General features: G+C 46.1%; 1 protein-coding gene across 1 annotated transcript in view; it reads right to left on the reverse strand.

Annotated features, from left to right (window-relative positions):
- LOC149468096 (uncharacterized) overlaps nt 1–26,340 on the reverse strand; it is an 89,603-nt gene that overhangs the window by 27,827 nt on the left and 35,436 nt on the right. Inside the window, 1 exon segment of the mRNA XM_089670633.1 lies at nt 20,230–20,680. Coding sequence (XP_089526759.1) covers nt 20,230–20,680 — 451 coding nt within the window.

Here is a 26,340-nt window from a genome sequence, read left to right on the forward strand (position 1 = left end):
TGTCCCTCCATCCAGAGTCAGAGAATCCTATGACATCACACTGACCTCACAGCTCCTCCTCCCAATGTCCCTCCATCCAGAGTCAGAGAATCCTATGACATCACACCTACCTCACAGCTCCTCCTCCCAATGTCCCTCCATCCAGAGTCAGAGAATCCTATGACATCACACTGATCTCACAGCTCCTCCTCCCAATGTCCCTCCATCCAGAGTCAGAGAATCCTATGACATCACACTGACCTCACAGCCCCTCCTCCCAATGTCCCTCCATCCAGAGTCAGAGAATCCTATGACATCACACTGACCTCACAGCCCCTCCTCCCAATGTCCTTCCATTTGGCTCCTTTCTTTTTATTCTATGGTCTTAGGATGTGGGGGACCCTTGGCATCCTCATAAGCAAAACAGAACTGTAGATCCTGTGTTGTGTGTAATGATGTCAGAATTCCTTATACCCTGCGTAGTGTGGGGGTCCTGTGGGGGGAAATTATACCTCAACCTGAAGTGGGGCTTTAATAAAATGGAGACCTGAATGGAGAGGTGAGGAGGATTCTGGGAATATCATTTGATGTGACTCTTTGTGTTCAGATGTAGAGTTTTCCTCCTGTGAAGTCTGGAGATCATATGACATCACATTGCCTCCACCTCCCTCCCTGATAGAAGAGAGAAAGAAGAAGAAGATTCTAGAAGTCACCAGAGAGATCACTGAGCTGCTGACAGGAGAGGTGAGCGGTGCCGGGAATTCTGGGACATTCTCCAGTAACAGACAAGGGATGTGTCTGGATGGTGACTGTATCATTGTGTGTGTCAGGTTCCTATAAGGTGTCAGGGTGTCACTGTCTATTTCTCCATGGAGGAGTGGGAGTATTTAGAAGGACACAAGGATCTCTACAAGGACGTCATGATGGACAATCAGCCGCCCCTCACATCACCGGGTAAGAGGAGACTTTATTGTAAAGGAGAGAGCAGTACGGAGGATCCACCTAGATCCCCCATCATCTGATAAACACATAGAAACAATGGATTCAGTCAGTGTGTGTGTTTCCTACAGATGGATCCAGTCATGGGAACCCACCAGAGAGATGTCCCCGTCCTCTGTATTCCCGGGATTCCACACAGGAAGGTCACACCATCCCTCACCATCATCAGGTAGATGAGGAACAATCACTGATAGTATCATTACGATCTGTACATTCTCTGCATTGTTACCATTGATGTCATTTTTATTCTATATTCAGAGTGGAAACCTGAGAGATCCTAAAGTTGAGGTTAAAGAAGAGATAAAAGAGGAGGAGGATGAGGATGGGGGGATGGAGGAGTCAGAGCTTCTAAAAGAACACAAAGATCTGTACCAGGACACCATGGTGGAGTCATCCAGCTACAGGAACCCACCAGAGAGATGTCCCCGTCCTCTGTATTCCCGGGATTCCACACAGGAAGGTCACACCATCCCTCACCATCCTCAGGTAGATGATGACAATTATTGGTAGTTGTGATTTATACACAGCATGTTTGTTACAATGAATGTTTTATTATATCTTTCAGAGTGGAATCCTCGGGGATGATAATATTGATGTTAAAGAAGAGTATAAAGAGGAGGATGAGGAGTATGGAGTGATGGAGGAGTTTTCAGAAGGACACAAGGATATGATGGAGCCACCTAATACCAGGAATCCACCAGAAAGATGTCCCCGTCCTCTGTATTCCCGGGATTCCACACAGGAAGGTCACACCATCCCTCACTATTACAAGGTTGGTGGGCTGGAGGATCTAGAACATGAACTCATGAAGACAATGTGTGGATATTGTGTGTGATGTCACAATCATAAATCTTACATTTTACAGATGATATTTTCTCTCATTTCCTTGATTTAGAGTGGAGATCCAATCGATATAGAATTTGAGGTGAAAGCAGAAGAAGAAGAGGCGTATGTGAGGGATGATCAGCAGTCTATGGAGGAGGATGGAATAACGGGGACATTTATAGAGGAGGACACTCCTACAGAGATCAGCACAGGTGGGTCATGAACACTAAATCCATTCCTCCACCCATACTGCTCACTGATTGGTCCAGAGTAGGGCGGGGACTGGGTGATATCAGCCTGTAATCCCCTGGTCACTTTCCTGAGCTGTGTTCCCCGTCCTGTATTCCTGGATTTCTCTCGGATAATCTTCCTTCTCTGTGCTGCAGACACAATTTATGTATCTAAACTGGATTTATGGAGGTTCTGGGGATCAGCTGGCAGCAAAATGTGGATTTTCACTATAGACTTTACTAGATCTGGGCACCTGGGGTGTGTGTCTTGGGTCTTCTATCCCCATGCCCAGGTCTAGCAAGATCTCTGACAGAACATTTCTCCCAGGGTTCCTTGCTCTGTGGTCTTCTGGCTGTGCCGGGTGGAGGGATATGTCTGTAGTGTCTCAGCCCCAAGTCACTGAGTGCAGTCTCAGGAGATGGGAGGCAGCGGTGTGGGATCTCTGCAACTTGTCTACAGTAAATATTTAATCTTCCACTGATTACAGAATACCTATATTATGAGTCCTGACCCTTACACTGTATATTCTATGTTGTACATTACATACTCCTGATACTGTATAGTACTAACATTTGTATCCTATATAATAGGTTGTACATTACATCGGCGTTACTTCTTTTACACCCATTTTCTCCCAGCTGGACATTTTATATCGGATGATGTGATTAGAGCACAGACTTTTACATGGTGATAATAATGTGATAACATCCTCCAACTTTGGACCCTTAAACAGAAAGTGATAATGAGGGAGGAGTCAATACCCCAATGATGGTGGTCTTCAGGATCAGTCCAGTCTTCATCTTGGTTGTTCTCCCCCCATCCTCACTCTCTGACCTCTGGTGGGGCTCAGCCCCGCTGTTCTTCATGACTAAATCATGGACTAAATAAGGAAGTGCAGTACTTCTTGTGTTGGGAAGATGGCGATGAGTGATAGAGGGGGTGGGGACCCTCGTCCTATAATCCCCTCATCACTGTCCCTCCTATAAAAGACAGTTCTGGTTGTTTCCTCACTCTCTGACTAGGGTCCATGAATAAAGAAATGACCTGGTAGGAGATCAGAGGAGCCATTTCCTAGTTCCCTTGAGGGTGGAATTGTAAGCTCCTCAGAGACCAAGCTGCCTGATGTGGGCGGAGTCCTGGTTTGGGGGAACCAATCAGCTTCTGTCTAGTAATCCTCTTTGTCTTTGTATTTTAGTCCATGGCCGGGAGATGAGGAAAACCTGCGAGGATTGTCTCACTTTGTCTCCAGACTGGAAAGTAGAAGATGAGGACATCACACAGTATAGTCCAGGAGAAAACCCGGCTCCCTCCAATGTCCATCCGGCACCACCCAGTGTAGATGGACCATCGGATTCCTCGTATCCTGAGGAACCTCAGACTGTGTGGGACCGGGCCGGCCTTCCAACAGGGAAGAGGTTCTCCTGTACTGAGTGCGGGAAGGGTTTCCATTATAAATCCCATTTTAATGTGCATAAAAGATCTCACACTGGGGAGAAGCCATATTCTTGTCCTGAGTGCGGGAAATGTTTTTCAGAGAAGTCCACTCTTTACAAACATCAGAGATCTCACACAGGGGAGAAGCCGTATTCCTGTTCTGAGTGCGGGAAATGTTTTTCAACAAAGTCCTATCTATACAGACATCAGAGATTTCACACAGGGGAGAAGCAGTATTCCTGTCCTGAGTGTAGGAAATGTTTTTCAGAGAAGTCCCATCTTTACAGACATCAGAGATCTCACACGGAGGAGAAGGCATGTTCCTGTCCTGAGTGTGGGAAATGTTTTACAAGGAAGTCCAATCTTCACACACACCAGCGATCTCACACGGGGGAGAAGCCGTATTCATGTCCTGAGTGTGGGAAATGTTTTTCAGAGAAGTACAGTCTTTTCATACATCAGAGATCTCACACAGGTGAGAAGCCATATTCCTGTCCTGAGTGCGGGAAATGTTTTTCAACGAAGTCCCATCTTTGCAGACATCAGAGATCTCACACGGGCGAGAAGCCATATTCCTGTCCTGAGTGTGGGAAATGTTTTTCATGGAAGTCCAGTCTTTCCAAACATCAGAGATCTCACACGGGGGAGAAGCCACTTTCCTGTCCTGAGTGAAGGAAATGTTCCTCACTGAAGTCCTGTCTTCCCATACACCAGGGGTCCCACACAACCCTGGAGGTGTATTAGTGCCTTGAGTGTAGGAAATGTCTTCTAGATGAATGTTGCTGGACATCCCAGCTCTCATGTGGGGAAGAAGCACACCCTGATATACACCTCAGATATACTCCATGGCTGATCTTCATCATGGAAGAAACAGTTGATAAGGAGATGAGAGGCCCCCAAAGACATGGATGAAGTGCAGTAAATGTCGGGGTGCAGAGTGGTCAGTATATCCTGGAAATGAAGGACACAACTTCAGCCCTTCTTGGGTGTCGGAGTTGCGTTTCCTGATAATGATATAGCGGGTTACAGAGCTAGAAGCCGGGAGAGCCCAGATCTCGTTATCGGGGAACTTTACACAGACAACAAGAACTTCTGAAGTTGATGGCCTTCATTTCAAGGCTCTACAGAACAGTGGTGACCCCGAAGCGTCTCTCTGTCTTCAGTCCATCCTTCTCCCATCCCCCAACAGGAGGGAAGGAGAACTCCTCCCTAAACTAGGGGGGAACTTTCCTCTCATTATTTCCCTTGGCTTCTGTGTGGGTTTGGGTGGTTGGAGGAGTGCGGCACGAGAGGGAACACAGCTTGTTGTTCTATGTCTACATATGGGGTCTGGGTAGAGGGGATCCACCGGAAAATATTTCTACTCTTTGATTTTTTGCAAATTGTTTCTGTTTTCACTTTGAAGGGCGATATTATGTGTGGTTTGTAAAAGGGATTGGCCCAATAGTTACCACCCCACTTAGAGAATAGATTAACTAATATGACCAGCATTCATTCAGCCATGTCACATGGTGTTATTTTATTTCACACAGTGATTTCCTATGATCATTGGCTCCATCTAGTGACCATAATGTATTGAACTGTTTTTCCTGATTGAGGTGTTTTTGAATTAATACTTCATTATGGCCACTAGAGGGAGCTGATGATTATAGGAAATCAATGTTTATTAAAATACAGCAGAATTTGTCACGGCTGGACACACACTTGTCTCTGTCCCCCTACATATTATTAGTGTACCATGTGAGGGGTGGTGTCATACAAGTATCGGAGATCACATTCATACATGTATGAGTACAGTAGACATTAAAGACATAAATAAAACCTCAGGATTAAACCAACCATTGATTTAAAACAAAAAAACCCTATTCGTTCTTTAGAAGGCGCTAAGAATCAGTAATTAGCTCCACCTACTATATGAAAGGGTTAATAGTTCACTCACTTTTGCTCTGTGCCTACTAACTGGTTTGTTGTACATACAAGATGTTCCCGTGGGATGTGAATGCTGGTATCTATGCACACATTTCTTGTTTATAGAAATCACAGAAGTCACTATCCTGTTGTATTTTTGTTATGACGTGCCGTGGAGTAGTTTACTGAAATCTCTATTCTGTATTCTGATTGGTGCTTTATGGAAACCGCCTGAAATATGCCGCGTTATCATTTATTACTTAAAGCTTGATGAATAATAAAGAAGTCACATTTTGCATCACACATCTAGATGTCTGACTTGTATTATTCCCAAAGTACTTTGAACTGGATGTTTGTATGGAGGAGGAGGCCGGCATAAATTGATGTTCCTGACAGAAGTGGTGTCAGAAGTGGGATAGGATCGGCCATCGGAGGTAAGTGAGCATTTTTTGTCTTCCTTTGCCCTGATCGCCCCCTATCTCCACCAAGCCTCTGTGCTGCGGTAGCACGAGCAATTGTCCGCTGGAGCTTTGGGAGCTCGCGGGGTTAAACAGAACCTAGGTTGATGTATAAGAAATGTGTGTATGTCCTCCATACAATCATACAGAGTAGTGTGTTCAGTGATTATGTACGCTTGTAACTAGAGAAACTGTTCAGTAGATGTATTCTAAGTCTCTGTAGGACTGTGAGACGCCCCATCTACTCAGCGAGGAGATTTCTCCATTGACCTGGGATAGGTGAAAGCATGGTGACAGTCTGAAGGAGTCACAATAGGGGTGTACCTGTCCAGGTGATTTTCAGCCTTGAAGCACTTGTGCAGTTGAGAAAAAATTTGTCGGAGCTCTACGTGAGTTCAGTCCAGCTTCACCCGGCACAAAGACTCATCACTGGGAGAGAAACACATAGGCCAGCTCACATACAGTGAAGGAAATGCGTATTTGCTCCCCGGCTGATGTTGAATGTTCGCCCCTCACACAGAAATGATCGATCTAACAATGGAATGTTCGGTGTAACACTGAGAGACAGAATAGCAACAAAAAATTCAAAAGAAATGCATGTCTAACAAATGATGACTGATCTGCATGTTCATGAGGGAAAGAAGGATTTGATCCCCTATCATTCAGCAGGATTTCTGGCTCCCAGGTGTCTCTCATACAGGTAACAAGCTGAGATTAGAACCAGTCTCTTAAAGGGAGTGCTGCTAATCTCATTGTGTTACCTGTATAAAAGACACCTGTCCACAGGAGCAATCAAACCATCAGATTCCAAACTCTCCACCATGGCAAAGACCAAAGAGCTGTCCAAGGATGTCAGGGACAAGACTGTAGACCTACACAAGGCTGGACTGGGCTACAAAACTATGGCCAAGCAGCTTGGTGAGAAGGTGACAACATTTGGTGCAATCATTTGCAAATGGAAGAAACACAAAACAAGTGTCAGTCTCCCCAGGTTGGGTACACCATGCAAGATCTCACCTCGTGAAGTGTCAGTGATTATGAGAACAGTGAGGAATCATCCCAGAACTACACGTGAGGATCTTGTCAATGATCTCCAGGCAGCTGGGACCACAGTCACCAAGAAAACAATTGGTAACACACTACGCCGACAAGGACTGAAATCCTGCAGTGCCCGCAAGGTCCCTCTGCTCAAGAAAGCACATGTCCAGGCCCGGCTGAAGTTTACCGCTGAACATCTGAATGATGCAGAGGAGGACTGGTGGAAAGTGTTGTGGTCAGATGAGGCCAAAATCCAGCTCTTTGGCATCAACTCAACTCGCCATGTTTGGAGGAGAAGGAATGCTGCCTATGACCCCAAGAACACCATCCCAACTGTGAAACGTGGTGGAAACATTCTGCTTTGGGGGTGTTTTTCTGCTAAGGGGACAGGACAACTGCACCGCATCAAAGGGACGATGGATGGGGCAATGTACCATCAAATCTTGGGTGAGAACCTTCTTCCCTCAGCCAAGGCATTGAAAATGGGTCATGGATGGGTGTTCCAGCATGACAATGACCCAAAACACACGGCCAAGGCAACAAAGGAGCGGCTCAAGAAGAAGCACATTAAGGTCCTGGAGTGGCCTAGCCAGTCTCCACACCTTCATCCGATTGAAAATCTGTGGAGGGAGCTGGAATTTTGAGTTGCCAAATGTCAGCCACCAAACCTTAATGACTTGGAGAGGATCTGCCAAGAGGAGTAGCCAAAATCCCTCCTGACATGTGTGCGAACCTGGTGGCCAACTACAGGAAACGTCTGACCTCTGTGATTGCCAACAAGGGATTTGCCACCAAGTAGTAAGTCATATTTTGTGAAGGGGATCAAATACTTATTTCCCTCATGAACATTCAAATCAGTCATCATTTGTTAGACGCATTTCTGCTGAATTTGTTGTTGAAATTCTGTCCCTCAGTGTTACAATACACCGAACATTCGATTTTTAGACTGATCATTTCTTTGTGAGTGGGCAAACATTAAAAATCAGCAGGGGATCAAATACTTATTTCCTTCACTGTAATATCGCATCTTTGCTTTGCAGTGATGATGGGAAACTCCCAAGGTAAGGGGAAGTACCCAGACCCTCCGGAACCACCGTGTAAAGTATTCAGAGGAAGAAAACCTGTTAAAGAAATTTACTAAGGAAGATGGATCAGCTCTAGAAAAATCCCAACTACCAGCTAATGAGACATGTAAAGAGTATGTTGCCTGAGTGTCAGTTTGGATTTTTATGTTGTCCAATGGGTGGACAGCCTGGTGGGGTGGAGTTCAACCATGGGGAGTGCCAGTCCTTTTCCCAGAGATGGGGACAATGATGATGATATTCACATGGATATGATAAAGGGGATATATTTAGGGGACAAAACTGCCTTTCCCTATATATGAGAGGGGGAGCATTGAATTGGTTGAAGTATGCCCCAGGATATAAATGCCTGAAACCAATCCCTTCTGCCCCAGTAACTAAACAGACTAATTATTATTATTATACAGGATTTATATAGTGCCAACGCTATTTATGGCACTTATCGCCTGACACTGCGCTTCCTGATTATACTCAGCTGTATCCTCAGCTCCCTAAGGATGAGGATTATTTGTTGTCACATAATAGGAGGAGGCATGCATTACATTCTGCCCCAAGAGTCTCCCACTGATGAAGGAGGCTGTTTGGCAGTGATCGGTGGTGATGGGGAAGATTCTTCAGAAGAAGAGTCAGGTTCAAGTGTATCAATGCATGAAATTAATAAAGAGTGGAAAGAAACAAAAGTTACATTGGGAAGGACATTAGACCAGATGCAGCAAACTGTGACTGCTCTGACACCCAGGACCAAGAAGGAGGAAAATAAAAAAGGCAAGGTAGTAAGCAAGGCAATGAAATCAGGAGGACAGACATCCATGGTAAAAGAGCAGACAGTACAGGAGAGGGACGCAGCAAGTGAGGAGTCAGAAGATTCAACAGGAGAGGTGAGTCAGCAGGAGCAAGATAATTCAGAAGAACTCAGTATTATTTGAGGTCCAGAAAAGACGCTGAAGACGAGGGAGCCACCCAAGCTTACCCTTCCATCATTGTGGGATGTGATGTGGTGATAAAGCCAATGGTAATGAATGACGTTAATGGCATTATAAAGGGTTGTCCTGATCCTCAGAAAACCCCACTGCTGCCATTAACTACTTGAAAAGAGCAACGCAGAGGCAACAATGTTCACAACAGGACATGAGGATAATCATCGATGGAATTTTGGGATATGATATGGAATCAGGTTGGGATTGGACCACCATGCTTCATGAGCCATTTGGACTGACTGTGCACTATGAGTGGAGAACTGCCGTAGGACAGAAACAGATGTGGAAGGAGTTAATTGCAGAAATTAACAGTCACTAGCTACAGTAGTTGCTTGTAAGCAGAGCAGTAGGGAATCAATTATGGAGTTCCTAAAAAGATTTAAGAAGGTCTGAAAAGAAGAGGCAGGATGAAATCTGACAACACCAGAGTTAGGAATTATATATACAGGTGAAACTCGAAAAATTAGAATATTGTGAAAAAGTTCATTTATTTCAATAATACAACTGAAAAGGTGAAACTAATATATGAGACTCATTACATGTAAAGCAAGATAGTTCAAGCCGTTATTTGTCATCATTGTGATGATTATGGCTTACAGCTCATGAAAACCCCAAATCCACAATCTCAGAAAATGAGAATATTCCATGCAATCAATAAAACACGGATTGTACATAGAACAATATCGGACCTCTGAAAAGTAGAAGCTGCATATGTACTCAGTACTTGGTTTGGGCCCATTTTGCAGCAATTACTCCCTCAATGCGGCGTGGCATGGAAGCTATCAGCCTGTGGCACTGCTGAGGTGTTATGGAAGACCAGGATGCTTCAATAACGGCCTTCAGCTCTTCTGCATTGTTCGGTCTCATGCCTCTCATCTTTCTCTTGGCAATGCCCCATAGATTCTCTATGGGGTTCAGGTCAGACGAGTTTGCTGGCCAATCAAGCACAGTAATCCCATGGTCATTGACCCAGGTTTTGGTGCTTTTGGCAGTGTGGGCGGTGCCAAGTCCTGCTGGAAAATGAAGTCAGCATCCCCATAAAGCTTGTCTGCGGAAGGAAGCATAAAATGCTCCAAAATCTTCTGGTAGACGGCTGTGTTGACCCTGGACTTAATGAAGCACAGTGGACCAACACCAGCAGATGACATGGCTCCCCAAATCAACACAGACTGTGGAAACTTCACACTGGACTTCAAGCATCTTGCAGTGTGTGCCTCTCCATTCTTCCTCCATACTCGGGGTCCTTGGGCCTCTCCATTCTTCCTCCATACTCGGGGTCCTTGGGCCTCTCCATTCTTCCTCCATACTCGGGGTCCTCGGGCCTCTCCATTCTTCCTCCATACTCGGGGTCCTTGGGCCTCTCCATTCTTCCTCCATACTCGGGGTCCTTGGGCTCTCCATTCTTCCTCCATACTCGGGGTCCTTGGGCCTCTCCATTCTTCCTCCATACTCGGGGTCCTTGGGCCTCTCCATTCTTCCTCCATACTCGGGGTCCTTGTGCCTCTCCATTCTTCCTCCATACTCGGGCTCCTTGTGCCTCTCCATTCTTCCTCCATACTCTGGGTCCTTGGGCCTCTCCATTCTTCCTCCATACTCTGGGTCCTTGGGCCTCTCCATTCTTCCTCCATACTCGGGGTCCTTGGTTTCCAAATGAGATGCAAAAGTTCCTCTCATCAGAAAATAGGGCTTTGGGCCACTGAGCAACAGACCAGGTCTGTTTTTCCTTAGCCCAGGTAAGACGCTTCTGACGTTGTTTGTTGTTCAGGAGCAGCTTGACAAGAGGAATACGACATTTGAAGCCCATGTCCAGGATCCGTCTGTGTGTGGTGGCTCTTGATGCACTGACTCCAGCCTCAGTCCACTCCTTGTGAAAGTCCCCAACACTTTTGAATGGCCTTTTCCTGACAATCCTCTCCAGGCTGCGGTCATCCCTGCTGCTTGTGCACCTTTTTCTTCCACACTTTTCCCTTCCACATAACTTTCTATTAATGTGCTTTGATACAGCACTTTGGGAACATCCAATTTCTTTTGCAATTACCTTTTGAGGCTTTCCCTCCTTATGGAGGGTGTCAATGATGGTGTCAGGTCAGCAGTCTTTCCCATGATTGTGTCAACCTCGACAACCCGGACACAGCCCGTCTCCTCCACTTAACCTCCTCCTTTGCACTTGCACAGTGCATACAATCCACCACCCACTCCGACGGTAATATCCTTGATCTTGTCTTCTCCAACCGCTGCGCTCCCCACAACCTCACTAACACCCCCTTCCCTCTCTCTGACCACAACCTGATTACCTTCTCTATCTCCTCATCCTCCAATGCCTACCCCTCCAAATGTCACACTACTACCAGCCGTAACCTCCGCAACCTTAACCCTGCCTCCCTCCACTCCGCAGTTGATCAACTCCATGACCGCATCCTCCCCCTGTCCTGCCCCGACTTGGCTATGACCGCCTACAACAATGCGCTGTCAACAGCCCTTGACTCACTAGCGCCTTTAACCACACGCAACATCAGACCCCGACCACTCCAGCCCTGGCAGACTGATCACACCAAAACCCTCAAACGACACAGTCGTGCCCTGGAGCGACTATGGCGCAAAACCAAATCCCAACAAGCCTTCACCCGATACAAATCTGCCTTCCACACCTACACCTCCTCCCTCCATACTGCCAAACAAGCCTACTTCCTGACCCTCATCAAGGCCCTCTCCTCCAATCCTCGCCGACTCTTCTCCACCTTCAACTCTCTACTCTCGCCACCCCCACCTCCACCCAGCACCTCACTCACTGCCCTTGAGATTGCCAATCACTTCAAAAACAAGATTGACACAATTCGCAAGGACATTGCCGCAACTCACACGCCTTCTCAACCCGTCCCCTCTCACACAGCTACCCCCTCATCCCCCCTCCCCCTCGACATAACCCACAGGGACTTCGTCGCTGCTCAAACTCCCTCCAACCCCCTTCCCCCTCACTCAGCTACCCCCTCTACACCCCTCTCCCACGGCCCCACCACTGCTCTTACCTCCTCTCCCACCCCACCCTACATTCCTCATACTGAAGCTCCCCCAACACTCCGCACCTTTGACCTTACTACCATCGAAGAAGTCTCCCAGATCCTCTCTGATGCCCGCCTCACCACCTGCCCCCTTGACCCTATCCCCTCACAACTCCTACAACCTCCCTCCCCCTCCATCCTACGCTCCCTCACCCACATCTTCAATCTCTCCCTCTCCTCCGGCACTTTCCCTTCCCCTCTGAAACATGCACACATCACCCCCATACTTAAAAAGCCCTCCCTGGACCCCAATGACCCGAACAACCTCAGACCCATCTCCCTGCTCCCATTTACATCTAAACTCCTCGAGCGCCTAGTCTACACCCGCCTATGCTCTCACCTCAACGACAACAACCTCCTCGATCCCCTACAGTCCGGCTTCCGTCCCCTACACTCCACCGAAACTGCCTTACTCAAACTCTCCAACGACCTGCTAACCGCCAAAGCTAATGGCCACTATTCAGTGCTCCTACTCCTTGACCTCTCTGCGGCCTTCGACACAGTCGACCACCCCCTCCTCCTCAAAAAACTACACTCCCTCGGCCTCAGAGATTCTGCTCTCTCCTGGCTCTCATCCTACCTGTCACAACGCTCTTTCAGCGTTACCTATAATGCCACCACCTCCCTCTCACTCCCCCTCTCTGTTGGGGTCCCTCAAGGCTCTGTCCTCGGGCCCCTTCTCTTCTCCATCTACACCTCCTCCCTTGGCCAACTCATACACTCTCATGGCTTCAACTACCACCTCTATGCCGATGACACACAAATCTATCTCTCAACCCCCCACCTCACCCCCTCGGTCTCCACCCGAATCACACACCTGTTGAGCGACATATCAGACTGGATGTCGCTCCACTTCCTTAAACTGAACCTCTCCAAAACCGAGTTTCTTGTCTTCCCTCCAGCCCGGACACCACCCCCCATTGACTTCTCCATCATGTCCAACAACGCCACCATCAAACCCGCCCCGCAGGCCAGAGTACTTGGTGTCATTTTGGACTCCAACCTATCCTTCCAGCCCCAAGTCCAATCTTTAACAAACTCGTGCAGATTCCACCTCCGTAACATCGCCAAAATCCGCACGTTCCTAACTCCAGAAACCACTAAACAGCTCATCCACTCCCTCATCATATCACGACTCGACTACTGCAACTCCCTCCTCACTGGCCTGCCTCGCCGCTGGCTATCCCCGCTTCAGTCCATCCTGAATACGGCTGCCAGACTCATTCACCTTTCCAACCGCTCCGTTTCCGCCACCCCCCTCTGCCAATCCCTCCACTGGCTTCCGATTGCGCAACGGATCAAATTCAAAATCCTAACGCTGACGTACAAAGCTGTCCACCATACTGCCCCGAACTACATCTCTGACCTAATATTCAAGTACCGCCCAACACGCACACTCCGCTCCTCACAAGACCTCCTTCTCTCTAGTTCCCTGGTCTCCTCCTCCCATGCCCGCCTCCAGGACTTCTCCAGGGTGTCACCCATCCTCTGGAACTCCCTGCCCCAACCCATCAGATTATCACCTACTCTCCTCTCCTTTAGGCGCACCCTGAAAACCCATCTCTTCAGGGAAGCCTACCCCGCCCCCTGCTAACTTGCCGACCTCCTCCACTCTTCCTACCACTCCATCCCCCACAGCTATCTCCTCCTGTGCCACCACCCCCTCCCTCCTAGATTGTAAGCTCCAAAGAGCAGGGCCCTCAATCCCCTCATGTTTTGCATTGTATTGGTATTGTTCTGTCACATGTTCTGTCCCCCTTTATAATGTACAGCGCTGAGCGAACTATTGGCACTTTATAAATACTGTATAATAATAATAATAATAATAATAATTCCTACTGAACCAGACTGAGAGACCATTTAAAGGCTCAGGAACCCTTTGCAGGTGTTATGGCTGAATGAGCTGATTAGAGTGGGACACTTTGAGCCGAGAATATTCCACCTTTTCACAATATTCTCATTTTCTGAGATTGTGGATTTGGGGTTTTCATGAGCTGTAAGCCATAATCATCACAATGATGACAAATCACGGCTTGAACTATCTTGCTTTGCATGGAATGAGTCTCATATATTAGTTTCACCTTTTAAGTTGCATTACTGAAATAAATGAACTTTTGCACGATATTCTAATTTTTCGAGTTTCACCTGTATATACAGGCAGTTATGCAGGCATAGAAAATGGGAGTGGAGGCATCTATGGCTATGACATTGGGACATAACACCGTGTTACATACCACACATCACGTATTACAAATTCTGAAGAATCTTCCCACACAACACATGACAGCCCAAAGAGCCAGTGTGTATGAGGTCATTCTCACTTCCACTGTTCATGTATCTATTAAATACTCCTCTCCAAGTTCAGGACCAATTACTGTTTTAAATGGCATGCTTGGTTTGAAGTCAGAATCTGACATTCCTCCCGAGGAACATGATTGTGTTCCAGTTATACATGAAGACACTACTCCCAGACATGACATGTTACAAGAGCCAGTAGAAGGGAATGTTGATATCTTTGTAGATGGTTCATGCACAAGACCTAATGACAATGTCTACTGGTCAGGTTGTCCAACTTCCAGATAAGGTATGGGAAGCAAAGCCCTGCCTTATCTCAGCACAGGCTGCAGAACTCATAGCCCTGACCTGTGCCTGTGAATTATTTGAAGGAAAGATGTTAACATTTACACAGATTCCAAGTACACATTTGATGTAGTGCAGGATTTTGGCAGGGGATCTCATGCATCTTTAGTGAATGATCTTTTAGAAGCCATACACAAGCCCCGTACTATTGCTGGTATCACATGTAAAGCCCACACATCTTCACATGACCCCATAGCTCTGGGTAATGCATTGGCTGACCGTACGGCCAAGGAAGCTGCTGTAAAGCCTTCACAGGAGTCTGCCAGCCTTGTTTTGACTATGTTAGAGCCGCCCATGCTCCCGGAACAACAGTTACTCACAGAATTACAGTACACAGGCACTAAAGAGGATATTCAATATTGGAAAGACAAAGGTATGACATTGGACCAGAACGGTCTGATGTCCAAAGAGGGGATCATAGGGATACCTCAGCACAGTGCACCGGTGCTTATTGCACAGTTTCATGGCATAGGGCACAGAGGATGGCAGAGGACTTTGCAGGAAATGAAAAAACATTTTGTATACAGAATTTGTCACAACGGGTGCAAGATCAGTTAGGTGTGTTATTTGAGGAACAATAATACAGGACAACAGTATGGCCAACATGACCATCTTCCTCCACCACAGGGTCCTTTTGGGGAATTACAGATTGATTTTACACACATGCCTAACAAGAGAGGTAAGTATCTGCTGGTTATATTGGATACATTTTCAAAATGGCCGGAGGTGTTTATCGCTAACAAAGAGGATGCGTCCACTGTGGCCAAAATGTTGTGCAAGGAAATTATCTCAAGATGGAGATGCCCTCTGGTGATTCAGACAAGGGCCCATCATTCACATCCAAAGTGACTCAACAGGTAGCCAAATGAATGGTTATTCAGTGGAAATTTTACATCCCTTATCACCCGCAGAGTTCAGGAATGGTAGACAGAATGAACAGGACAATCAAGGAGAAGTTGAGGAAAGCTACTGGAGGTACATTTGTTAAGTGGGAGACTTATCTGCCCGCAGTGTTGGCTGAAATCAGGATGACACCAAACAAAACAACTAAATTGTCACCTTCTGAAATTTTAATAGACAGACCATTTCCTACCCCATAGACCAAAGGTCTGCTGGTGATTATGCCTGGAGAATTAGAGCTGATCCAAGAAACATACAGTCATGGCCGAAATTGTTGGCACCCTTGATATTTTTCCTGAAAATCAAGTATTTCACACAAAAAAGGTATTGCATTAACACATGTTTTGCTATACACATGTTTATTCCCTTTGTATGTATTGGAACAAATATAAAACAGAGGCAGAAAAGCAAATATGACATAATGTCACACAAAACCCCAAAAATGGGCTGGACAAAAGTATTGGCACCCTTAACTTAATATTTGGTTGCACACCCTTTGGAAAACATAACTGAAATCAGTCGCTTCCTATAACCATCAATAAGCTTCTGACACCTCTCACCCGGAATTTTGGACCACTCTTCCTTTGCAAACAGCTCCAGGTCTCTCTTATTGGAAGGACACCTTTTCCCAACAGCAATTTTAAGATCTCTCCACAGGTGTTCAATGGGATTTAGATCTGGGCTCATTGCTGGCCACTTCAGAACTCTCCAGCGCTTCTTTGCCATCCATTTCTGAGTGCTTTTTGACGTATGTTTGGGGTCATTGTCCTGCTGGAAGACCCAGGATCTTGGACGCAAACCCAGCTTTCTGACACTGGGCCCTACAGTGCGACCCAAAATCCTTTGGTAATCCTCAGATTTCATGATGCCTTGCACACAGTCAAGGCACCCAGTGCCAGAGGCAGCAAAACAACCCCAAAACATCATTGAACCTCCACCATATTTTACCGTAGGTACTGTGTTTTGTTCTTTGTAGGCCTCATTCCGTTTTCGGTAAACAGTAGAATGATGTGCTTTACCGAAAAGCTCTATCTTGGTCTCATCTGTCCACAAGACGTTTTCCCAGAAGGCTTTTGGCTTACTCAAGTACATTTTGGCAAACTGTAGTCTTGCTTTTTTATGTCTCTGTGTCAGCAGTGGGGTCCTCCTGGGTCTCCTGCCATAGCGTTTCATTTCATTTAAATGTCGACGGATAGTTCGCGCTGACACTGATGCTCCCTGAGCCTGCAGGACAGCTTGAATGTCTTTGGAACATGTTTGGGGCTGCTTATCCACCATCCGGACTATTCTGCGTTGCAATCTTTCATCAATTTTCCTCATCCGTCCACGACCAGGGAGATTAGCTACAGTGCCATGGGTTGCAAACTTCTTGATAATGTTGCGCACTGTGGACAAAGGCAAATCTAGTTCTCTGGAGATGGACTTGTAACCTTGAGATTGTTGATATTTTGCCACAATTTTGGTTCTCAGGTCCTCAGACAGTTCTCGTCTCCTCTTTCTGTTGTCCATGCTTAGTGTGGCACAGACAGACACACAATGCAAAGGTTAAGTGAACGTCTCTCCTTTTTATCTGCTTTCAGGTGTGATTTCTATATTGCCCACACCTGTTACTTGCCCCAGGTGAGTTTACAGGAGCATCACATGCTTGTAACATTCTTATTTATCCGCAGTTGTGAAAGGGTGCCAATACTTTTGTCCAGCCCATTTTTGGAGGTTTGTGTGACATTATGTCGAATTTGCTTTCTTTCCTCCCTTTTTTTGTTTTGTCCCAATACACACAAAGGGAATAAACATGTGTATAGCAAAACATGTGTTAATGCAATACGTTTCGTGAGAAATACATGATTTCCTGGAGAAATATCAAGGGTGCCAACAATTTCGGCCATGACTGTATGTGATGAATCGTATAAGGCTTTTGAATGGCATCTACCTTGATGTTTCTCTTTCTTTTCTGCTTCGCTCACAGGAACCAACACATCCTTTCAAGCCTGGAGACCATGTGGTTGTTAAAGCCCTACATAAGCACAAGGTCCTGGACCCACCTTATGGGGAGCCCGCAGTGATAACAGCCGTGACCCGTACAGCAGTTCTAACCACAGATTCTCAGGCCTGGATCCATGTGTCAAGGGTAAAGAAAGTCCAGGATTCTCTTCCACCTGAGGTGTTGACTACAAAAGAGGGTGAAGAAGGTGTCAAACACCCTGAAGCAGATGTGTTAGAGAGAAGCAGGCGATAGTTCCACTAGAAGACAGACGGACCGATAACAATCCCATACTTTTGCATCCACAAACCTCCTGGAATATCTTCCTTTTAATAGGTTGTCTTACAGTGATTGTATTTCTCCCGATTTGGGTGATTAGTACGTTATTATCACCCGCAGGACTTGATGTACATTTATCCACAGCTCAGGCCCGGATCTAGGGGGAGCTGGGGTGGGCTTTGTACCCCCATATTTTACTTGTACCCCCAGATCTCTGAGAGAGGATACAACTGATCCATGACACTTGATGGGGACAATTGATGTAAAGGGGCACTCTGATGAGGACATTTTATATAAGGGGCACACTGGTAAGGACACCTGATGCAAGGGAGGACTCTCATAAGAACCGTGATGTAAAGGGGAACTCTGAGGACTCCTGATGTAAGAAAGGACTCTGATAGGGACACAAGTTCTGTTTTATCATGCTAATACATACTAGTGTTCTCTCTGCACTACCTGTCATATTATTTCCAGGTTGTGACTCCATAGTACAGAAGCATACCAAACGAACAGGGAATACCAGTTCCATGCATCTCTGTCACACTATTTTCATTATGCCCCTCACCTTTTTTCTACTGCACCCCCAGATCAGGATAGATCCGGCCCTGCCGCAGCCCCAAAAAACTGACCCCTTGCCCCACGCACACATCCACATAAACTGTTGAAGCAATCAGAGAATGTCTGGGTTTATGTGGTACTGAGAGTGATAAATGTTCCCAATTTCCATCTGTCAGATATGCTGCCGATCATTTAGCTACATGTTTGATGGCCATTCCCACCCCAACCTCGGTTTTGTTGGACATTTTCAGAGTAATGACTAATGATACTGATGTAAGAATGGATGATGGACCATCTATGTCATTGTATGAGGACTGTCAGAACTGTCCAGGTCCATTCAAAGGCTGGGAATATATGACTGGTATGAAAACGTTGAATGTTCCCCCAGGAGATGTGTTACAATATGACATGTGATTCTGAAGAGATTCCCCGGTGTTGGGATCTCAGATTTCCATATGGCCCACATCACACAACCCGATCTCCTCAGGACAGGATTTTCTGTACGTCTAATAGAACATGTAGTTCAGTACATAACCCAATGAGCTGTCATCATGTTCTATCACAGCCCAGCCACAGTCAGCAGGTCACACTACCTTTAGGATGGTTGTTTTCTTGTGGAAATCCCACATATTCATATATTCCAGGAATATTACTGGAGGGCCTTGTACTTGGAGCCGTCTGAGTATGATATTGCCTGAGCATCCTAAAGCTATGGAGAAGGATCTAAGATCAAGAAGGAGGACCGAGATTGTATCAGAAGATTGTATATCAGACATTACACTGCTTTCCAAAGCTGAATACACTAGTTTAGTTGGATCTATTGTATGTAGTCTGGATAAAAGTCTGAATCGTACTTCTATGGCTTTGCAGGAACTGTTACTCCACCTCCAAGGAACCCGTAAAGCTGTTCTTCAGAATCCAGTGACTATAGATGATTTACTGCTTAACAATGATCATGGTTGGGAACATTGTGACGGAATGTAAGTGATCATGACACCTCTATACAATCACACATAAAGGCTTTACATGACTTGTCCTCAGGAATTAAACAGGATGTTCCTGGTAATGGGTGGGACGGGGTATTTGGATGGATACCCGGCCTAGGAAGATTGAGGCAAATAATGGGTGGTCTGATAATAGCATGTTGTGGCCTAATTGGCGTGTGCTGTTAGTATGAATCCATGCCTGAAGAAGGAAATGAAGGGGTCTGCTCAAAGAAAATTCATTGGACGAATATGATAAAAATTAATATTTAATAATGTAACACATTGATTTCCTATGACTGTCAGCTCCATCTAGTGACCATAATGAGGTATTATTCATGAAATACCTCAATCAGTAAAAGTAGTGCAATACTGCATTATAGCCACTAGATGGAGCCAAGAAAATCAGAGTAAGAAATAAAATATGGCCAATATTCAACCCATCTAGGCGAATGCCGGTCACATTCGTTCAACTAAATCTTTTTTTTTTTTTTAAATAGACCTCTAAATGTTTGTGAAATCTCCCACCACAAAATGTACTCAGCCAATGAAAGGTCATGACACCATTTTTATTCTTTTTCTGCTATCAATGGCCAACCCGGTCCCACACTTCATCCATGTCTTTGGGGACCTCTGATCTCCTTATGAACTGTTTCTTCCATGATGAAGATCAGCCATGGAGTATATCTGAGGTGTATATCAGGGTGTGCTTCTTCCCCACATGAGAGCTGGGATGTCCAGCAACATTCATCTAGAAGACATTTCCCGCACTCAAGGCACTAATACACCTCCAGGGTTGTGTGGGACCCCTGATGTACAGGAAGACAGCACTTCAGTGAGGAACATTTCCCTCACTAAGGACAGGAAAGTGGCTTCTCCATCGCATGAGATCGCTGATGGCTGGAAAGATGGGACTTCTGTGAAAAACATTTCCCGCACTCGGGACAGGAATACGGCTTCTCTCCCGTGTGAGATCTCTGATGTGTGTAAAGATTTGACATAAGTGAAAAACATTTCCCGCACTCAAGATAGGAATACGGCTTCTCTCCTGTGTGAGATCTCTGATGTCTGTAAAGACTGGATTTATCTGAAAAACTTTTCCCACACTCAGGACAAGAATATGGCTTCTCCCCCGTGTGAGATCTTTGATGTATGTAAAGATGGGACTTCTGTGAAAAATTTTTCCCGCACTCAAGACAGGAATACGGCTTCTCTCCTGTGTGAGATCTCTGATGTGTGTAAAGAATGGACTTCTGTGAAAAACATTTCCCGCAGTCAGGACAGGAATACGGCTTCTCCCCTGTGTGAGATCTTTTATGCACATTAAGATGGTATGTAGAACAGAACCTCTTCCCACACTCAGTACAGGAGAATCTCTTCCCTGTTGGAAGGCCGGCCTTGTCCAGCACTGTCTGAGGTGCCTCAGAATACGAGAAATCTACACTGGGTGGTGCCGGATGGACATTGGAGGGAGCCGGGTTTTCTCCTGGACTATACTGTGTGATGTCCTCATCTTCTACTTTCCAGTCTGGAGACAAAGTGAGACAATCCTCGGAGGTTTTCCTCATCTCCCGGCCATGGACTAAAATACAAAGACAAAGAGGATTACTAGACAGGAGCTGATTGGTTCCCCCAAACCAGGACTCCGCCCACATCAGGCAGCTTGGTCTCTGAGGAGCTTACAATTCCACCCTCAAGGGAACTAGGAAATGGCTCCTCTGATCTCCTACCAGGTCATTTCTTTATTCATGGACCTTAGTCAGAGAGTGAGGAAACAACCAGAACTGTCTTTTATAGGAGGGACAGTGATGAGGGGATTATAGGACGAGGGTCCCCACCCCCTCTATCACTCATCGCCATCTTCCCAACACAAGAAGTACTGCACTTCCTTATTTACTCCATGATTTAGTCATGAAGAACAGCGGGGCTGAGCCCCACCAGAGGTCAGAGAGTGAGGATGGGGAGAGAACAACCAAGATGAAGACTGGACTGATCCTGAAGACCACCATCATTGGGGTATTGACTCCTCCCTCATTATCACTTTCTGTTTAAGGGTCCAAAGTTGGAGGATGTTATCACATTATTATCACCATGTAAAAGTCTGTGCGCCAATCACATCATCCGATATAAAATGTCCAGCTGGGAGGAAATGGGGGGAACAAAAGAGAATCCATATTATGTTTATATATAGCAGAGGGGGGAGGGGGGGAGCAGAAGTCAGGACTATGGACTGTACAACATAGAGTATATAGTGCAGGGGTCAGGAGTATGTAATGTACAACATAGAGTATATAGTGCAGGGGTCAGGAGGATGTAATGTACAACATAGAGTATATAGTGCAGGGGTCAGGACTATGGAATGTACAACATAGAGTATATAGTGCAGGGGTCAGGAGTATGTAATGTACAACATAGAGTATATAGTGCAGGGGTCAGGAGTATGTAATGTACAACATAGAGTATATAGTGCAGGGGTCAGGCGTGTGTAATGTACATCAAAGAGTATATAGTGCAGGGGTCAGGAGTATGTAATGTACAACATAGAGTATATAGTGCAGGGGTCAGGAGTATGTAATGTACAACACAAAGTATCTAGTGCAGGGGTCAGGAGTACGTAATGTACAACATAGAGTATATAGTGCAGGGGTCAGGAGTATGTAATGTACAACATAGAGTATATAGTGCAGGGGTCAGGAGTATGTAATGTACAACACAAAGTATCTAGTGCAGGGGTCAGGAGTACGTAATGTACAACATAGAGTATATAGTGCAGGGGTCAGGAGTATGTAATGTACAACATAGAGTATATAGTGCAGGGGTCAGGAGTATGTAATGTACAACATAGAGTATATAGTGCAGGGGTCAGGAGTATGTAATGTACAATATAGAGTATATAGTGCAGGGGTCAGGAGTATGTAATGTACAACATAGAGTATATAGTGCAGGGGTCAGGAGTATGTAATGTACAACATAGAGTATATAGTGCAGGGGTCAGGAGTATGTAATGTACAACATAGAGTATATAGTGTAGGGGTCAGGAGTATGTCATGTACAACATACAGTATATAGTGCAGCAAGCAAGAGTATGTCATGCACAACAGAGTATATAGAGTAGGGCTCAGGATAATGTAATGTACAACAGAGTATCTAGTGCAGGGATCAGGAGTATGTAATGTACAACATAGAGTACATAGTGCAGGGGTCAGGAGTATGTAATGTACAACATAGCGTATATAGTGCAGGGGTCAGGAGTATGTAATGTACAACAGAGTATATAGTGCAGGGGTCAGGAGTATGTAATGTACAATATAAATGATACAGTGTAAGAGTCAGGACTCATAATATTGGTATTCAGTAATCAGTGGAACATTAAATGTTTACTGTAGACAAGTTGCAGAGATCCCACACCGCTGCCTCCCATCTCCTGAGACTGCACTCAGTGACTTGGGTCTGAGACACTACAGACATATCCCTCCACCCGGCACAGCCAGCAGACCACAGAGCAAGGAACCCTGGGAGAATTGTTCTGTCAGAGATCTTACTAGACCCGGGCATGGGGAAGGAGAACCAAATCACATGTCCCAGGTGTCTATGTCAAGTAACGCCCATGAATCAGAATTTTCCTGCCAGCTGAACCCCAGAACCTCCATAAATCCAGTCTAGATACATAAATTGTGTCTGCAGCACAGAGAAGGAAGATTATCCGAGAGAAATCCAGGAATACAGGACGGGGAACACAGCTCAGGAAAGTGACCAGGGGATTACAGGCTGATATCACCCAGTCCCCGCCCTACTCTGGACCAATCAGTGAGCAGTATGGGTGGAGGAATGGATTTAGTGTTCATGACCCACCTGTGCTGATCTCTGTAGGAGTGTCCTCCTCTATAAATGTCCCCGTTATTCCATCCTCCTCCATAGACTGCTGATCATCCCTCACATACGCCTCTTCTTCTTCTGCTTTCACCTCAAATTCTATATCGATTGGATCTCCACTCTAAATCAAGGAAATGAGAGAAAATATCATCTGTAAAATATAAGATCATATAAAAACTCCACACATTATCTTCATCAGTCCATGTTCTAGATGCTCCATCCCACCAACCTTGTAATACTGAAGGATGGTGTGTCCTTCCTGTGTGGAATCCCGGGAATACAGAGGATGGGGACATCTCTCTGGTGGGTTCCTGTAGCTGGATGACTCCACCATGGTATCCTGGTACAGATCTTTGTGTTCTCTTAGAAGCTCTGACTCCTCCATCACCCCATCCTCATCCTCCTCCTCTTTTATCTCTTCTTTAACCTCAGCTTTAGGATCTCTCAGGTTTCCACTCTGAATATATAATAAAAATGACATCAATGGTAACAATGCAGATAATGTACAGATCCTAATGATACTATCAGTGATTGTTCCTCATCTACCTGATGATGGTGAGGGATGGTGTGACCTTCCTGTGTGGAATCCCGGGAATACAGAGGACGGGGACATCTCTCTGGTGGGTTCCCATGACTGGATCCATCTGTAGGAAACACACACACTGACTGAATCCATTGTTTCTATGTGTTTATCAAATGATGGGGGATCTAGGTGGATCCTCCGTACTGCTCTCTCCTTTACAATAAAGTCTCCTCTTACCCGGTGATGTGAGGGGCGGCTGATTGTCCATCATGACGTCCTTGTAGAGATCCTTGTGTCCTTCTAAATACTCCCACTCCTCCATGGAGAAATAGACAGTGACACCCTGACACCTTATAGGAACCTGACACACACAATGATACAGTCACCATCCAGACACATTTCTTGTCTGTTACTGGAGAATGTCCCAGAATTCCCGGCACCGCTCACCTCTCCTGTCAGCAGCTCCATCATCTTCTTGGTGACTTCTAGAATCTTCTGCATGTTGTGTCTCTCAGTGTTTAAGGAGTCACATGGAGGCACTGTGATGGTCATATGATCACCTGACTTCAGAAGAGGAAATCTCTGTATTGAGGAGCCAATAGGAATATCATGTTAGACTCCCAGAATCCTCCTCACCTCTCCGGTCAGGTCTGCGTTTTATTAATAGAGATGAGAGTGATGTCATGTGACCTCCCAGAATCCTCCTCACCTCTCCGGTCAGGTCTGCGTGTTATTAATAGAGATGAGAGTGATGTCATGTGACCTCCCAGAATCCTCCTCACCTCTCCGGTCAGGTCTGTGTTTTATTAATAGAGATAAAAGTGATGTCATGTGACCTCCCAGAATCCTCCTCACCTCTCCGGTCAGGTCTGTGTTTTATTAATAGAGATAAGAGTGATGTCATGTGACCTCCCAGAATCCTCCTCACCTCTCCGGTCAGCAGGTAGATGATCTCCAGGGTGAGGTTTAGTATCCTCTCAGTCATGTGACTCCGGTCCTCCTCCATCCTCATTGGTGGGGTCATGTGGTTTTCTCTGTAGATGGATAGCAGAGAATTATCTGGACTGTATTGGGTGTATAATATTAGGGGGGGGATATAAGGGGGTAATAGACGGGCTGCTCTCAGTGGGAGATGGAACATGTAGATCAGGTTACTTAGTGTTTGTTGTGTTTCCTGCAGGTCTGTAATATCAGGAAAATCCTTGTTTTCTTGTCATTTGACTGGAGACAGATATGTGTATATGAAGCTCCAACAGGCTAAATACAGAGTCAGAAGCTGCAGACATCACAGGGGGTCCCTATACCTGGTGGGGGGGTCTGAGAGCAGCCATGATGTCAGTACATTGGAGCTGGTGATAGTGAGAGGTATTGAGGAGCCAAATGTACCCGGTTCAGTCTAGTTTGTAAATAGAGCGGCCTGGGATACATGGTAAGAGGGAACTTCCACAACAAAAACAAGACTGTGTGGGGTCCTCCTTACAAATACATAGCAGACCCTTATCCTGGATGGGAGTCTGGTACAGATATAAATGGGGGAAGCCCACACAATAAAGAAGGCTGGGGGTCCTCCCCAGATCACGCACCCCCTCCCCTAAACCATGCCAGGCCATGTGCCCTCAATATGGGGAGTGTATCTTGTAAAGGACCTCTTCTCCACAACCCTGACCCAGGGGGGTCTCCTGGTGGGGGACATATTGGAATCTGGAATCCCCCCTTCAAATAAGAGGGCTCTCAGCTACCTCCCCCACATGAATGTGTAAGGGTACATATACCCCGGGGGGCTCATTCAGAAAGAAATAATGTAAATAGTAAATAAAGACGTCACCCACATCACATGACTAGTCCTTTATTAATAAACAAAGATTCCCCCAAAGTAATCCCTCGTCACTCATCCAACAATGCAGATCTACATCATTAATAATGAACGATGCCCAATGAGAAAACACATGCTGACCGCCAACACCATCTGTTTCCAGAGACTACTCACCATGGATGACAACTCACAGTGACTATGGAGGAAGAGGACGGACGTGACTATGGAGGAAGAGGACGGACGTGACTATGGAGGAAGAGGACGGACGTGACTATGGAGGAAGAGGACGGATGTGACTATGGAGGACGAGGACAGACGTGACTATGGAGGAAGAGGACAGACGTGACTATGGAGGAAGAGGACAGACGTGACTATGGAGGAAGAGGACGGACGTGACTATGGAGGATGAGGACGGATGTGACTATGGAGGAAGAGGACGGACGTGACTATGGAGGATGAGGACGGATGTGACTATGGAGGATGAGGACGGATGTGACTATGGAGGAAGAGGACGGACGTGACTATGGAGGAAGAGGACGGACGTGACTATGGAGGATGAGGACGGACGTGACTATGGAGGAAGAGGACGGACGTGACTATGGAGGAAGAGGACGGACGTGACTATGGAGGAAGAGGACGGACGTGACTATGGAGGAAGAGGACGGACGTGACTATGGAGGAAGAGGACGGACGTGACTATGGAGGACGAGGACGGATGTGACTATGGAGGACGAGGACAGACGTGACTATGGAGGAAGAGGACGGACGTGACTATGGAGGAAGAGGACGGACGTGACTAT

Source organism: Staurois parvus, unplaced genomic scaffold (assembly GCF_062004578.1).
Source record: "Staurois parvus isolate SC_StPar_1 unplaced genomic scaffold, SC_StPar_1.0 ptg000092l, whole genome shotgun sequence".
Classification (NCBI taxonomy): domain Eukaryota; kingdom Metazoa; phylum Chordata; class Amphibia; order Anura; family Ranidae; genus Staurois; species Staurois parvus.